Source organism: Heterodontus francisci, chromosome 8 (genome assembly GCF_036365525.1).
Source record: "Heterodontus francisci isolate sHetFra1 chromosome 8, sHetFra1.hap1, whole genome shotgun sequence".
Lineage (NCBI taxonomy): Eukaryota > Metazoa > Chordata > Chondrichthyes > Heterodontiformes > Heterodontidae > Heterodontus > Heterodontus francisci.
Genome location: NC_090378.1, coordinates 33,756,224 through 33,770,589, shown reverse-complemented (window position 1 = coordinate 33,770,589; position 14,366 = coordinate 33,756,224). Strand labels below are relative to the sequence as shown.

Below are 14,366 nucleotides of genomic sequence, written 5' to 3'. Positions count from 1 at the left end.
CAGTTTCTGGTCAATGGTAACCCCCAGGACGTTGATAGTGGGGGATTCAGTGATGGTAATGCCACTGAACATCAAGGGGAGATCTTTAGATTCTCTTTCGTTTAATGATCATTGCCTGGCACTTGTGTGGTGAGTGTTCCTCGCCACTTATCAGCCCAAGCCTGGATGCTGTCCAGGTCTTGTTGCATCTGGGCACCGTCTGCTTCAGCATTTGAGGAGTCGCGAATATTGAACATTATGCATTCATCAGCGAACATCCCCACTTCTGACCTTATGATGGAGGGTAGGTTATTGATGAAGCAGCTGAAGATGGATGGGCCTAGGACACTACCCTTAGGAACTCCTGCAGTGATATCCTGGGACTGAAATGATTAACTTCCAACAACCACAACCATCTTCCTTTGTGCTAAGTATGACACCAACCAGCAGAGAGTTTTCCCCGATTCCCATTGACTCCAGTTTTGCTCGGGCTCCAAGATGCCATACTCAGTCAAATGCTGCCTTGATGTCAAGGGCAGTCACTCTCACCTCACCTCTGGAGTGCAGCTCTTTTGTCCATGTTTGGACAAAGACTGCAATGAGGTCAGGAGCTGAGTGGCCCTGGCAGAACCCAAACTGAGCATCAGTGGGAAGGTTATTGCTGAGCAAGTGCTGCTTGATAGCACTGTCGACGACCTCCTCCATCACTTTGCTGATGATCAAGAGTAGACTGACAGAGCAGTAACTAGCCGGGTTGGATTTGTACTGCTTTTTGTAGACAGGACATACCTGGACAATTCTCCACATTGCCGGGTAGATGCCAGTGTTATAGCTGTGCTGGAACAGCTTGGCTAAGGTCGCGGCTAGTTCTGGAGCACAAGTCTTCAGTTTTATTGCCAGAATGTTGTCAGGGCCCATAGTCTTTGCAGTATCCAGTGCCTTCAGCCATTTCTTGAAATCACGTCAACTGAATCGGATTGGCCGAAAACGTGTATCCATGATGCTGAGGGCCTCGAGAGGAGGCAGAGATGGATCATCCACTCAGCACTTCTGGCTGAAGATGCACACAAATGCTTCTGCCTTGTCTTTTTCACTGATGTGATGGGCTCCCGCATCATTGAGGAAATTACCAATACAAGGATAGAAACAAATTACAGCATTTATATCTACCGTTGCCCTGCAATATTCGAGATTGTTACAATTTTAGAAGTTACTGCTCAAAAGGTTCACTGCACTTGACCCCAAATGCCATTTTTCACTTTCTGTAGGGACTGTCTAACACATGGTGAATGGGTAAAGATCTGGCAGATGGAATATAATGTGGGAAAATGTGAAATTGTCCATTTTGCCAGGAAGAATAAAAAAGCATATTATCTAAATGGTGGGAGATTGCAGAACTCTGAGATGCAGAGGGTCTGGGTGCCCTAGTGCTTGAATCACAAAAGGTTAGTATGCAGGTTCGGTAAGTAATTAGGAAAGCCAATAGAATGTTATCATTCATTGCTAGGGGAACTGAATACAAAAGTAGGGAGGTTATGCTTCAGTTATACAGGGCATTGGTGAAACCACATCTGGAGTAGTGTGTACAGTACTGGTCTCCTTATTTAAGGAAGGATGTAAATGGGTTGGAAGCGGTTCAAAGAAGGTTTACTAGACTAATACGTGGAATGGGCAGGTTGTCTCATGAGGAAAGGTTGGACAGGCTAGGCTTGTCCGCTGGGGTTTAGAAGAGTAAGAGGCGACTTGACTGAAACATTTAAGAGTCTTAGAGGTTTTGACAGGATGGATGTGGAAAGGATGTTTCCTCTTGTGGGAGAATCTAGAACTAGGATTCACTGCTTAAAAATAAAAGAGGGATGGGCAGGACTGGCAGTTCAATGTTCTGGGATACCGATGCTTCCGGCGTGACAGAGGTGGAGGTAAGAGAGCAGGGGGAGTTGCACTATTGATTAGGGAGGACATCACGCCAGTACTTAGAGAGGACATCCCGGGGGGAACGTCCAGTGAGGCCATATGGGGAGAACTTAGAAATAAGAAAGGGGTGATCACTTTGATGGGATTATACTATAGGCCCCCCCAATAGTTAGAAGGAATTGGAGGAGCATATATGTAGGGAAATCACAGATAGGTGCAGGAATTATAGGGTTGTAATAGGTGATTTTAGCTTCCCTAATATTGACTGGGGCTGCCTTACTGCTAAGGGATCAGACGGGGAAGAATTTGTTAAGTGTGTCCAGGCTAGTTTTCTGAAGCAGTATGTGGATGGCCCTACTAGAGAAGGGGCTACACTCGACCTCCTCTTAGGAAATGAGGCTGAGCAGGTGGTTGATGTGTCAGTGGGGGAGCACTTTGGGACCAGTGACCATAACTCTATTAGCTTCAAGATAGTTATGGAAAGGGATAGGACTGGTCCTCAGGTTGAAGTCCTAAATTGGGGGAAGGCTAATTTCGATGGCTTCAGACAGGAACTCTCAAAGGTTGAATGGGAGAGGCTGCTTACGGGTAAAGGGACATCTGGCAAGTGGGAGGCTTTTAAAAGTGAGATAGGAAGAGTTCAGGGCCAGCATGTTCCTGTTAGATGGGAGGGCAAGGCTGGCAAGTTTAGGGAACCTTGCTTGACGAGGGATATTGAGGGTCTGGTCAGGACAAAGAAGGAGACATATGTCAGGTATAGGCAGCTAGGATCAAGCGAGTCCCTCAAGGAGTATAGGGGATGGAGGAGTACACTTAAGGAAATTCGGAGGGCGAAAAGGGGCCATGAGATTTCCCTGGCAGATAAGATAAAGGATAATTCTAAAAGATTCTATAAGTATATTAAGAGTAAAAGGGTAGCTAGGGAGGGAGTAGGTCCCCTTAAGGATCAGTGTGGTAATCTATGTGTGGAGCCACGGGAAATGGGCGATGTCTTAAATGAATACTTCTCGTCTGTATTTACCGTGGAGAAGGTCATGGAAGCTAGTGAGTTCAAGGGAGGGAACAGCGATATCCTGGAGCATATCAACATTACAAAGGAGGAGGTGTTAGAGGTTTTGAAGCGCATTAAGGTGGATAAATCCCCAGGGCCTGACCAGGTGTATGCTCGGATGCTATGGGAAGCAAGGGAGGAGATTGCTGGGGCCCTGGCAGAGATTTTTGTATCATCGTTAGCCAGTGGTGAGGTACCAGAAGACTGGAGGATAGCTAATGTGGTGCCTTTATTTAAGAAGGGCAGCAGGGATAAGCCAGGGAACTACAGGCCGCTGAGCCTTACATCAGTGGTGGGAAAGTTATTGGAAGGGATTCTGAGAGACAGGATTTATATGCATTTGGAAAGGCATGGTCTGATTAGGGATAGTCAGCATGGCTTTGGGAAATCATGTCTCACGAATTTGATTGAGTTTTTCGAGGAGGTGACCAAGAGGATTGACGAGGGCAGGGCGATGGACGTTGTCTACATAGACTTTAGCACGGCCTTTAACAAGATCCCACATGGTAGGCTGGTCCAGAAGGTTCGAACACATGGGATCCAGGGTGAGCTAGCCAATTAGATACAAAATTGGCTTGGTGATAGGAGGCAGAGGGTGATAGTGGAGGGTTGTTTTTCAGATTGGAGGCCGGTGACCAGTGGTGTGCCGCAGGGATCGGTGCTGGGCCCTCTGTTTGTCAACTATATTAATGACTTGGATGTGAATGTAGGGGGCATTTTTTAATAAGTTTGCAGATGACACCAAAATTGGTGGTATAGTGGACAGTGAAGAAGGTTGTCTAAGGTTACAACAGGACATAGATCAACTGGGAAAGTGGGCAAGAGATTGGCAAATGGAATTTAATGCAGACAAGTGCGAAGTGATGTATTTTGGGAAGTTAAACCAGGGCAGGACATATACAGTGAATGGCAGGACCCTGGGGAGCGTTATTGAGCAGAGAGACCTTGGTGTGTAAGTACATAGTTCCCTGAAAGTGGCAACACAGGTAGACAGGGTGGTGAAGAAGGCGTATGGCATGCTTGCCTTCATTGGCCGAGGCAATGAGTACAAGAGTTGGGACGTCATGTTACAGTTGTACATAACGTTGGTTAGGCCGCATTTGGAGTACTGTGTGCAGTTCTGGTCGCCGCACTACAGGAAAGATGTGATTTAAGCTAGAGAGGGTGCAGAAAAGATTCACAAGGATATTGCCTGGTTTAGAGGGCTTGAGATATAAAGAGATTGGATAGGCTGGGTCTGTTGTCCCTGGAGCGAAGGAGGCTGAGAGGGGACATGATAGAGGTATTTAAAATTGAGAGGCATAGATAGGGTAGATAGCCAGAGTCTGTTTCCCATGGTAGGGGTGACTAAAACTAAAGGGCATAGATTTAAGGTGAGAGGGAGGAGGTTTAAAGGGGTAAATTTTTCACACAAAGAATAGTGGGTATCTGGAATGAGCTGCCAGAGGCGGTGGTGGAAGCAGGAATAGTAGCAACATTTAAGAGGCATCTGGACAGGTACTTGAATGAGCAAGGCATAGAGGGATATGGAATTAATGCAGGCAGGTGGGATTAGTATAGATAGGCATTATGGTCAGCATGGATGTGGTGGGCCGAAGGGCCTGTTTCGATGCTGTACAACTCTATGACTCTAAAGAGTCACCCATTTAAGACAGATGAGGAGAAATGTTTTTCTGAGGGTCGTGAATCTTTCGAAATCTATCCCTTAAAAGATGATGGAAGCACAGTCTTTGAATATTTTTAAGGCAGAAGTAGATAGATTCTTGATAAGCAAGGGGGTGAAAGGTTACTGGGGATAGACAGAAATGTGGAGTTGAGGTCACAATCAGATCAGCCATGATCTTATTAAATGGCGGAGCAGGCTCGAGGGCCGAGTGGCCTACTCCTGCTCCGAAATCGTATGTTCATATAACAGCTAAGCTGTAGAATTAATTTTGCCCACACGTACAGAATCCAAATTCTACCTCAGCTTAGAGACCCTAAACGTACTATGACAATTTTAAAGCGACCACTCATCGCACAAATATACCAACACTTTATCATTCAAAATGTTACTCAACTCCTATTCATCCCAAAAAATTTTTAATCTTGATGGTCTCATAATCAAAGAAATAAAATGCAACTCATCACATCCTGAGGACATCTCAAAGTGTTCTTCAAAGTGCAGTCACTGTTATACAGGCAAATTCGGAAGCAGATTTGCATACTGCAAACAGCAAATTAATGACTGAACAGATATGGTACTTTTGGTGCTGCTGAAAGAAAAACAAAGTTAAAATATATATAGCTGCAAAGATAAAGTGATCCTATATTCACCATCCACTTGGTATTATGGTCATTCCATCACAGAGTTCTCTAAAAGCAGGGAGGGGAAAACAGCATCAAAGAACTTCTAATGGCTGTGATTTCTTACTTTGGGAAGATTGCTGTCATCTGTGCAGAGGCAAATCCTTTTCTACAGCCACCCTCTGTGATATTTCCATTTTTATAGTTCAATTCTGTTGAGCTGGAGGAAGAGAGAGATAAAAAGAAAACAAATCAGATGAGTAACACAGCAATACAAGATACAAACACAGGAGGAATTATGGAATTTTACAGCAGGAGGCAATTCAGGCTATCACACCAGTACTCGTGCTGTGAAAGAGCAAAACACTTCCATCATTTCCTTGCACTTTCCACCATACTTTTTGTTTTCAAATATTTATCCACTTCCCTTCTAAAAGAAACTTTTTGGATTCTGCTTCTAAAACTGCGTCTGTACAGCATTTCATGTCCTGACAAACATCAGTGTAACAAAAAGATCTCCCAACCTCTTCCTTCATTCTTTTGGTCTTAACTGTATGCCTCTACTTACTGGCTGCTCAACCAATGGAAATAGTTTTTCCTATCTGCCTTGTCAAAACCCCTCAATTTTGTATGCAACTCTCAGGCTTCCTCTTAAAGTTTTATGTCCCAATGAAAAGCAGCTTAGTTTCTCTGGTCTCTCCTCATAACATTCCCATTATCATCTGAATAAATCGCTTCTGTATCCTCTCCATGGCCTGAACATCCTTCCTAAAAGAGTATCCAAAATTAGGCACATTATTAACAACTTTTATTTATGTAGTGCCTTTAATGTTGTAAAATATTCCAAGGCACGTCAGAGAAGCGTGATCAGCCAGAGAAGGAGATATTAGAGCAGATGGGGTAAATTTTAAGCAGCATCTTAAAAGAGGAGAGGGTCGAGCGGTGAAGCAGTTTAGGGAGGGAATTCCACAGCTTAAGGCCTAGACAGCTAAAGGCACAGTCGTTAATAGTGGGGTGCACATGTTGAGAATGCACAAGAGGCCAGAATAAGTTGAAGAGTTCTCAGAGGGTTGAAGGGCTGAACAGATTATAGAGATGGTGAAGAGACGGGGGTGGGGAAGGTGGTGGTGGGTGCTAAGCCATAGAGACACACCAGAATAAGAATTTTAAATTGAGGCGTTGTCGAATCTGGAACCAATGTAGGTCAGGAAGTTCCAGGATGATGAGAACAAGACATAATTCAAATTAGGAAATGACACACAAGAAGGCTGACTTTCCTAGCCCTTGCCCAAGTATTTCCTGTCCACCGAAAAGCAGGACAAATCCAATCCGGCCAATTACTGTCCCATCAGTCTACTCTTAATCATCAGCAAAGTGATGGAAGGTGACGTCATCAGTGCTGTCAAGTGGCATCTACTCACCAATAACCTGCTCACCAAAGCTCAGTTTGAGTTCCACCCAGACCACTCAGCTTCAGACCTCATTACAGTCTTGCTCCAAACATGGACAGAAGAAATTAATTCTCGAGGTAAGGTGACAGTGACTGCCTTTGACATCAAGACAGCATTTGACTGATATTTTGATATCAAGGACCCCTAAAAATTGAAGTTAATGGGAATCAGGAAGAAAATTCTCCACTCCCTGGTGTCATACCGAGCACAAAGGAAGATGGCTGTAGTTGTCGTAGGCCAATCATCTCAGCCCCAGAATATCACTGAAGTAATTCCTCAGGGCAGTGTCTTCGGCCCGACCATCTAGAGCTGCTTCATCAATAAAGTTCACTCCATCATGAGGTCAGAACTGGGGACGCTCAGATCCATTCGCAACTCCTCAGATACTGAAGTAGTCCATGCCGGAATGCAGCAAGACCTGGACAACATTCAGACTTGGACAGATAAATTGCAAGAAACATTTGTGTCATACAAGTGCCAGGTAATGACCATCTCCAACAGGACAGTATAACCACCTTCCCAGAGCATTCAATGGCACTGAATCATCAAAACTTGAACCATCAACATCCAGGGGATAGCACCAACTGGAAACTTAACTGGATCAGTCATAAATACCGTGGCCACAAGAGCAGGTCAGAGGCTCAGCATTCTGCAGTGATTAACTCATCTCCAGATTCCATAAAACCTTTCTCTATCTACAATGCATATGTCAGGAGTGTGATGGAACACTCTCCACTTGCCTGGATGAGTGCAGCTCCAACAACACTCAAGAAGCTCGACACCATCCAGGACAAAGCAGCCTGCTAAACTGGCACCCCATCCCCCACCTCAACCATTCACTCCCTCCACCACCAGCACAGCATGGCTGCAGTGTACACCATTTACACGATGCACTGCAGCAACTCACCACGGCTTCTTTGGCAACATCCTCCACACCTGCGACCTCTGCCACTTAGAAGGCCAAGGGCAACAGGTGCATGGGAAGATCATCACCTACAAGTTCCCCTCCAAAACATGCACCATCCTAACTTGGAAATACACTGCTGTTCCTTCATTGTCACTGGGTCGATATACTGAAACTCTCTACCTATGAGCACTCTGGGTGCACCAAGACCAGACAGACTGCAGTGATTCAAGTTCGTGGCTTACTGTCACTTTCTCAAGGGCAATTAGGGATGGGTCAATAATTGCTGGCCTTGCCAGCGACGCCCACATCCCGTAATCGAATAAAATATAACATACCAGCCACTAGCGTATATTGGAAAATTGCGAGAGCATTGCCTGCTAATTAAATCAACTGACCAGAAATGTCAACTGATTTTCCGACATGCACTGGCAGCGCTTGAGCGAAATCTACCTTAATATTCTAACACTTAGCAGAATAAGTAGGTGCAACAACATATTTTATATCAAAATTTAAACACATCTTCATTAAATTTCTGACTTCATCTGGTCAGTCACGGAAGGAATGCTCATTATAAGGTTTGTATTTTTCACTCACTTATTCAGCTAATAAGTTTTGTACCCTGGTTGAAACGAACCAATTTGGAAAACCTTAAGCAATGGTCATACTGTTGAATGTCAAGGGGAGATGGTTAGATTCTCTCTTGTTTGAGATAGTCATCGCCTGGCACTTGTGTGGCGTGCATGTTACTTGCCACTTAGCAGCCCAAGCCTGGATGTTGTTCAGTTCTTGTTGCATATGGACACGAACTGTTTCAGTGTCCAAGGAGTTGTGAATGGTCCTAAACCGTACAACCATCAGCGAACATCCCCACTTCTGACCTTATGATGGAGGGAAAGTCATTTTTGCCTCCAACCAGTGGAAAGATTTCCCCGATTCCCATTGATTCCAGTTTGGCTAGGATTCCTTGATACCACACTCAGTCAAATGTTGCCTTGATATCAAGGGAAATCACTTTCACCTCACTTCTTGAGTTCAGCCTTTTTGTCCATGTTTGGACAAAGGCTGTAATGAGGCCAGGGGCGAAGTGGCCCTGGCAGAACCCAAACGAGTGAGCAAATTGTTGCTGTTTAAGTGGCACTTGGTAACACTGTCAACGACACATTCCATCACTTTGCTGATGATCAAGAGTAGACTAATGGGGCGGAAACTGACCGGAGAGGATTTGTCCTGCTTTTTGTGGACAGGACATACCTGGGCAATTTTCCACATTGTCGGGTAAATGCCAATCTAATACTTTCATCAGACATGAAGATTTGTAATTAAGCTGGGCATCAATAATCCTAAATTCTGAAAGCACTTGCTCTTGCACATCCACTGCTCATTACATGAGCCTGTATACATTTACATCTTACATCACCATTATCTTTCCAACTCTCACTGATGTCACACCACCTCCACTATGCTCAATGGTCGTGGTACCTTTCAGAGCAATAAAATCAAAGTTTTATTTCAAATGAAGCATCATCTTTATACCAGAGCATAAATATCTTGCAATAGAATCAAGTCATTCATCTCAATTTAATCTTAATTTCCTGATGTTTATAATCCATGCATGTTCTGCTCACACAGTTTACAATGTTATCAAAACAGTTTGACTGAATAACCACTTTGCAACTCATTGCCAGCACAACTTGTATTGCATATTTATACCACTGAAGCTCGCAACTGGAAGAATAAAATGATGACTTAAGAAACTGAGCTGAAGAAAATTACTAACGAACTTCGGTTTGACGTCCTACTTGCTGCCAGAAAGTACAGCAGCAGACTCGGTCAAATCGTGATAGGGGGCGATACATTTGTGAATAATGTCTTCAAGGAGTAACATGTTAATGAACAGAAGAAATCAAGAATTCAGCTCTTAGACTCTGATTCAGGAGGTGACAGAAAGGTATGGGGACAAAAGTCATAAAATGATTAGTTTGTTTCCTTATTTTGGAGGTAGGAGTTTTTAGAATATGGAGATATGGTTGGCAATTGGTAAGACGATGATAAATCCACTATTTGATCTATTCCTGTTCCTAGAATGGAATGTTGTCAGGGCCCATAGCCTTTGCGGTATCCAGCGCATTCAGCCGTTTCTTGATAACACGCAGAGTGAATCGAATTGGCTGAAGACTGGCATCTGAGATGCTGGGGACCTCAAGAGGCGGCCGAGATAGATCATCCACTTGACACTTCTGGTTGAAAATGGATGCCAATGATTCAGCCTTGTCTTTTGCACTGATGTGCTGGGCTCCCCCATCGTTGAAGATGGAAATATTTGAGGAGCAACCTCCTCCTGTTAGCTGTTTAATTGTCCACCACCATTCATGACTGGATGTGGCAGAAGTTCCTCAGGGCAGTGTCCAAGGCCCAACCATCTTCAGCTGCTTCATCAATGACCTTCCCTCCATCATAAAGTCAGAAGTGGGGATGTTCGCTGATGACTGCACAATGTTCAGCACCATGCACGACTCCTCAGATACTGAAGCAGCCCATGTCCATAAGCAGCAAGAACTGGACAACATCCAGGCTTGGGCTGATAAGTGGCAAGTAACATTCGTGCCACACAAGTGCCAGGCAATAACAATCTCCAAGAGAGAATCTAACCATCTCCACTTGACATTCAACAGCATTACCATTGCTTAATCCCCCACTACCAACATCCTGGGGTTACCATTGACCAGAAATTGAACTGCAGCAGCCACATAAATACTGTGGCTACAAGAACAGGCCAGAGGGTGGGAATTTGTGACAAGCAACCCACCTCGCGAGTCCCCAAAGCCTGTCTACCAACTACAAGGCACAAGTCAGGAGTGTGATGGAATACTCTCCACTTGCCTCGATGAGGGCGGCTCCAACACCACTCAGGAAGCTTGACACCATCCAGGACAAAGCTTGATCGGCAGCCCATACACCACCTTCAACATTCACTCCCTCCACACCGATGCATAGTGACAGCAGTGTATACCAAATGCAAGATGAACTGCAGCAACTCATCAAGGTTTCTTCGACAGCACCTTCCAAACCCATGACCTCTACCACCTAGAAGGTCAAGGGAGCAGACGCATGCGAACACCATCACCTGCAAGTTCCCCTCCAAGTCACACACCATCCTGACTTGGAACTATATCGCCGTTCCTTCACTGTCGCTGGGTCAAAATCCTCTTCCGAACAGTGCTACTGGTGTACCTACACCCCAAGGACTGCAGCGGTTCAAGTAGGCGGCTCACCACCACCTTCCCGAAGGCAATTAGGGATGGGCAATAAATGCTGGCCTAGCTAAAGAAGCCCACATCCCACGAACCAATAATTCTTTTTTTTTTTAAATCCACTAACCCATCTGCATCCTCCTGCAATCTTTCTCAGTTTGTCATACCCCATAATTTGGTATCATTCCTGTTAGCGAGTTCTACAATTCTAACTTGTGTGTAGCTCTTAGGGAAACGAAGAACTCAGTAGCTGACACAGGTAATGTCTGTAACTATGCAATGTAGCAAATTCAACCTCCTCACTTTGTGTTGGTTATTTAAAAACCATTTAATAAACACCCTGCTAGCTCTTTGACTGAGCTCTTGGTTACCTAGCCTAACATCTCATGTGGCTAAGTGCCAAAATTTTGTTTGACTTTCACTCCTGTAACGTGTACTACCAAAGGCACTACATAAATGGAAATTATTGTTGTTATGGTGGTGTTCATTTATTCAATAATAATTGTTATCCAGTGATGTCACTGGCTGAAGGCAGCAGTAGACCTGGGTCGCTCATCCTTCAGAGCTTGTCAGCACTCTGTTCAAGTCACTTGTACAAGTTACCCAAGGTCTGCTAATATTTGTGCAATTATATCCAGCAACAGCCAGTCGCCAAGAAATTTCCTCAGAGGTTCTCCCAATCGACCACTTTAACTTTGTCCAAAACCCCCTTTGACATGTAAGCAGGAGTTATGCTGAAGTTAGAGCAGTCGATCGGAATAACCCCCAAGGAAATTGATCCCAGTAACCTTAGGAAAGGAAACAAAATCACAATCTTATATTGAAAAAGCCCTCAAAAAGAACCTTTCATAATATCCTAATGGAATAGAACCCAACCTATCCTACTTCAAACTCTTTTGAGGGCACCAGTGTAACCCTTTGAGGTGTTCAGTGCACCTGGTGGTACCTTTTACAATGCAGCCCTAATCTGGACTAAAACTGCTCTGCATGGAATCTGACAAACTTTGTACTCATACTTGGTGCAGAATGGAAACAGGTTTAGTTTTAGTTTAGTTTAGAGATCTTTCTTTCTTTTCTTTTGGGCCTCCTTATCTCGAGAGACAATGGATACGCGCCTGGAGGTGGTCAGTGGTTTGTGAAGCAGCGCCTGGAGTGGCTATAAAGGCCAATTCTGGAGTGACAGGCTCTTCCACAGGTGCTGCAGAGAAATTTGTTTGTCGGGGCTGTTGCACAGTTGGCTCTCCCCTTGCGCCTCTGTCTTTTTTCCTGCCAACTACTAAGTCTCTTCGACTCGCCACAATTTAGCCCTGTCTTTATGGCTGCCCGCCAGCTCTGGCGAATGCTGGCAACTGACTCCCACGACTTGTGATCAATGTCACACGATTTCATGTCGCGTTTGCAGACGTCTTTATAGCGGAGACATGGACAGCCGGTGGGTCTGATACCAGTGGCGAGCTCGCTGTACAATGTGTCTTTGGGGATCCTGCCATCTTCCATGCGGCTCACATGGCCAAGCCATCTCAAGTGCCGCTGACTCAGTAGTGTGTATAAGCTGGGGGTGTTGGCCGCTTCAAGGACTTCTGTGTTGGAGATATAGTCCTGCCACCTGATGCCAAGTATTCTCCGAAGGCAGAGAAGATGGAATGAATTGAGACGTCGCTCTTGGCTGGCATACGTTCTCCAGGCCTCGCTGCCGTAGAGCAAGGTACTGAGGACACAGGCCTGATACACTCTGACTTTTGTGTTCCGTGTCAGTGGCCATTTTCCCACACTCTCTTGGCCAGTCTGGACATAGCAGTGGAAGCCTTACCCATGCGCTTGTTGATTTCTACATCTAGAGACAGGTTACTGGTGATAGTTGAGCCTAGGTAGGTGAACTCTTGAACCACTTCCAGAGCGTGGTCGCCAATATTGATCGATGGAGCATTTCTGACGTCCTGTCCCATGATGTTCGTTTTCTTGAGGCTGATGGTTAGGCCAAATTCATTGCAGGCAGCCGCAAACCTGTCGATGAGACTCTGCAGGCACTCTTCAGTGTGAGATGTTAAAGCAGCATCGTGAGCAAAGAGGAGTTCTCTGATGAGGACTTTCCGTACTTTGGACTTCGCTCTTAGACAGGCAAGGTTGAACAACCTGCCCCCTGATCTTGTGTGGAGGAAAATTCCTTCTTCAGAGGATTTGAACGCATGTGAAAGCAGCAGGGAGAAGAAAATCCCAAAAAGTGTGGGTGCGAGAACACAGCCCTGTTTCACACCACTCAGGATAGGAAAGGGCTCTGATGAGGAGCCACCATGTTGAATTGTGCCTTTCATATTGTCATGGAATGAGGTGAAGATACTTAGTAGCTTTGGTGGACATCCGATCTTTTCTCGTAGTCTGAAGAGACCACGTCTGCTGACGAGGTCAAAGGCTTTGTTGAGATCAATGAAAGCAATGTAGAGGGGCATCTGTTGTTCAAGGCATTTCTCCTGTATCTGACGAAGGGAGAACAGCATGTCAATGGTCGATCTCTCTGCACGAAAGCCACACTGTGCCTCAGGGTAGACGCGCTCGGCCAGCTTCTGGAGCCTGTTCAGAGCAACTCGAGCAAAGACTTTCCCCACTATGCTGAGCAGGGAGATTCCACGGTAGTTGTTGCAGTCACCGCGGTCACCTTTGTTTTTATAGAGGGTGATGATATTGGCATCGCGCATGTCCTGGGGTACTGCTCCCACCGACCACTCCCTGGTGTGCAGCAAGGTTAGACTCAGACCAAAGAAGTTGCATCATTCCAAGCAGAAGGGCCACCCGCGCATCAACACGAGCAGAATTTCTCACCCACAGCTGTTACAAAAATTTCTAAATTCACTTGTAACAGCCCTTCAAAACACTCCCACAGGGGATGCTGAGACCAAGTGGGCCCACATCAGAGACGCCATCTATGAGTCAGCTTTGACCACCTATGGCAAACGTGTGAAGAGAAATGCAGACTAGTTTCAATCTCATAATGAAGAGCTGGAACCTGTCATAGCCGCTAAGCGCATTGCACTGTTGAACTACAAGAAAGCCCCCAGCGATTTAACATCCGCAGCACTTAAAGCAGCCAGAAGTACTGCACAAAGAACAGCTAGGCGTTGCGCAAACGACTACTGGCAACACCTATGCAGTCATATTCAGCTGGCCTCTGACACCGGAAACATCAGAGGAATGTATGATGGCATGAAGAGAGCTCTTGGGCCAACCATCAAGAAGATCGCCCCCCCTCAAATCTAAATCGGGGGACATAATCACTGACCAACGCAAACAGATGGACCGCTGGGTTGAGCACTACCTAGAACTGTACTCCAGGGAGAATGCTGTCACTGAGACTGCCCTCAATGCAGCCCAGCCTCTACCAGTCATGGATGAGCTGGACATACAGCCAACCAAATCGGAACTCAGTGATGCCATTGATTCTCTAGCCAGCGGAAAAGCCCCTGGAAAGGACAGCATTACCCCTGAAATAATCAAGAGTGCCAAGCCTGCTATACTCTCAGCACTACATGAAC

The 14,366-nt window shown here is 45.5% G+C and overlaps 1 protein-coding gene across 11 annotated transcripts in view; it reads right to left on the bottom strand.

The window, feature by feature from the left end:
• st3gal3a (ST3 beta-galactoside alpha-2,3-sialyltransferase 3a) overlaps positions 1–14,366 on the bottom strand; it is a 788,939-nt gene that overhangs the window by 440,876 nt on the left and 333,697 nt on the right. For all 11 annotated transcript variants that reach the window (XR_010975488.1, XM_068036918.1, XM_068036928.1 and 8 more), the window contains one exon: positions 5,358–5,450. Coding sequence is in view for 10 of the 11 variants with exons in the window: in XM_068036918.1 (XP_067893019.1) it covers positions 5,358–5,450 (93 nt within the window). In the remaining variant the exon portion in view is untranslated. The remainder of the gene's footprint in view (positions 1–5,357; positions 5,451–14,366) is intronic.